This window comes from Salvelinus sp. IW2-2015, linkage group LG12 (genome assembly GCF_002910315.2).
Source record: "Salvelinus sp. IW2-2015 linkage group LG12, ASM291031v2, whole genome shotgun sequence".
NCBI lineage: Eukaryota > Metazoa > Chordata > Actinopteri > Salmoniformes > Salmonidae > Salvelinus > Salvelinus sp. IW2-2015.
Window position 1 is genome coordinate 9209980 of NC_036852.1, and position 1905 is coordinate 9211884.

A 1905-nucleotide genomic window follows, 5' to 3' on the forward strand; every position below is an offset into this window, starting at 1 on the left:
GAGTCGGAGCTGCTGACAGAGAAAGAGGTGGCCATGATCTTCGTCAACTGGAAGGAGCTCATCATGTGTAACATCAAGCTGCTCAAGTACGCCCCCTAGCCACCTCTGGTCCTGTTGTCATAACTATAGTTTAACTAGCTATATGGTGGATAGCAGCTGATTAAAGGGGCAATCTTGGATTGGTACATCCATTTGTACACTTTCAAAGTAATGATATTTTGCCATTGATCCTTGTAAACAAACACGGTACAGCTTCAGAACATGGTTAAAACTATAGCCAGACTCACCAATCGTCCCATTCTCTTCTGCCCCCTTCCTCCTGTCCCCCATCACCAGGGCTCTGAGGGTTAGGAAGAAGATGTCGGGCGAGCGCATGCCGGTGAAGATGATTGGAGACATCCTGACGGCCCAGCTGCCCCACATGCAGCCCTACATCCGCTTCTGCAGCTGCCAGCTCAACGGGGCCACGCTCATCCAGCAGAAGACCGACGAGGTGCCCGAGTTCAAGGACTTTGTCAAGGTAATGGAGAAAGGCCGTAAAGTGCGCATTGCCTGCGTCACCATCTCAAATGGCACCTTATTCCCTATATAGTGCACAACTGTTGACCAGAGCTCTATGTTTGACTAATTTGTATTGAACTTTTATTGGCCCCTAGTGTCTCGTGCACATTCCGTTTGTTCATGCCCCTTGTTTGGTTGTCTGTGAATAGCCTCGACTCCAGCCGTTCTTGGTTTCTTCGCGCGATGTCTGACACCGCAAGACTAGACTAATATACTAGCGTCAGTATACTTTCTTATTTGAGGGTAGCCGAGCCACAGCACTAGGTTGGGACTGATCCAACGTGATTCCTGTGTATATATATTCACATGTGAGTGTTATTAGGTTCTACGCTGATATCTGATAGTGATAGTGTTTCCTCTCCCCTACAGAGACTGGCCATGGACCCAGGTTGTAAGGGAATGCCCCTCTCCAGCTTCCTCCTCAAACCCATGCAAAGGGTGACGCGCTACCCCCTCATCATCAAAAATGTATGTGCACACATGTTTTCTCACACCCACTCTTCCCACCATCTGAATAAAGTGTATGTGATTGAAAAGCCTGGCCACAGCCTCTGAAGCTAAGCGGGTTTGGTCCTGGTCGGTGCCTGGATGCTAGACCAGATGCTGCTGGAAGTGGTGTTGGAGGACCATTAGGAGGCACTCTTTCCTCAGGTCTAAAATATATATCCCAATGCCCCAGGGCAGTGATTGGGGACATTGCCCTGCGTAGGGTGCTGTCTTTCTGATAGGACGTTAAACGGATGCCCTGACTCTCCGTGGTCACTAAAGATCCAGTGGCACTTATCGTAAAATTAGGGGTGTTAACCCCAGTGTCCTAAATTCCCAATCTGGCCCACATACCATCATGGCCACCTAATCATCCCCAGCTTCCAATTGGCTCATTCATTCCCCTCCTCTCCCATGTAACTATTCCCCAGGTTGTTGCTGTAAATGAGAATGTGTTCTCAGTAAAGCTACCTGGTAAAATAAGGGTTAAATAAATAAAACATTTAACTGATACACACACACACACTGGAATTGACTATCTAACTATGTGTGATACGGCTCAGATCCTAGAGAATACTCCGGAGGCTCACCCGGACCATAGCCATCTGAAGCAGGCTCTGGAGAAGGCTGAGGAGCTGTGTTCCCAGGTCAACGACCATGTTCCTGTGTTTTCATTGTGTTTTATTTGACCATTATTTAACCAGGCGAGTCAGTTAAGAATTATTATATATATATTTTTAAATAATGATTTGTGTGTGTTTTGTGTGTCTGTATACCTCAGACAGACCCTCACACTGGACGTGGGCCTGGTCACTCCAAGCCGGTCAGAGTTCTCCTTCTCCTGAGCGCTCTGCTCGT

General features: G+C 47.8%; 1 protein-coding gene across 1 annotated transcript in view; it reads left to right on the top strand.

Moving 5' to 3' along the window:
• LOC111971104 (intersectin-1-like) overlaps window positions 1-1905 on the top strand; it is a 36752-nt gene that overhangs the window by 25443 nt on the left and 9404 nt on the right. The window contains 4 exon segments of the mRNA XM_070445880.1: window positions 4-86; window positions 337-520; window positions 931-1029; window positions 1611-1694. Of these exon segments, the coding sequence (XP_070301981.1) occupies window positions 4-86; window positions 337-520; window positions 931-1029; window positions 1611-1694 (450 nt within the window).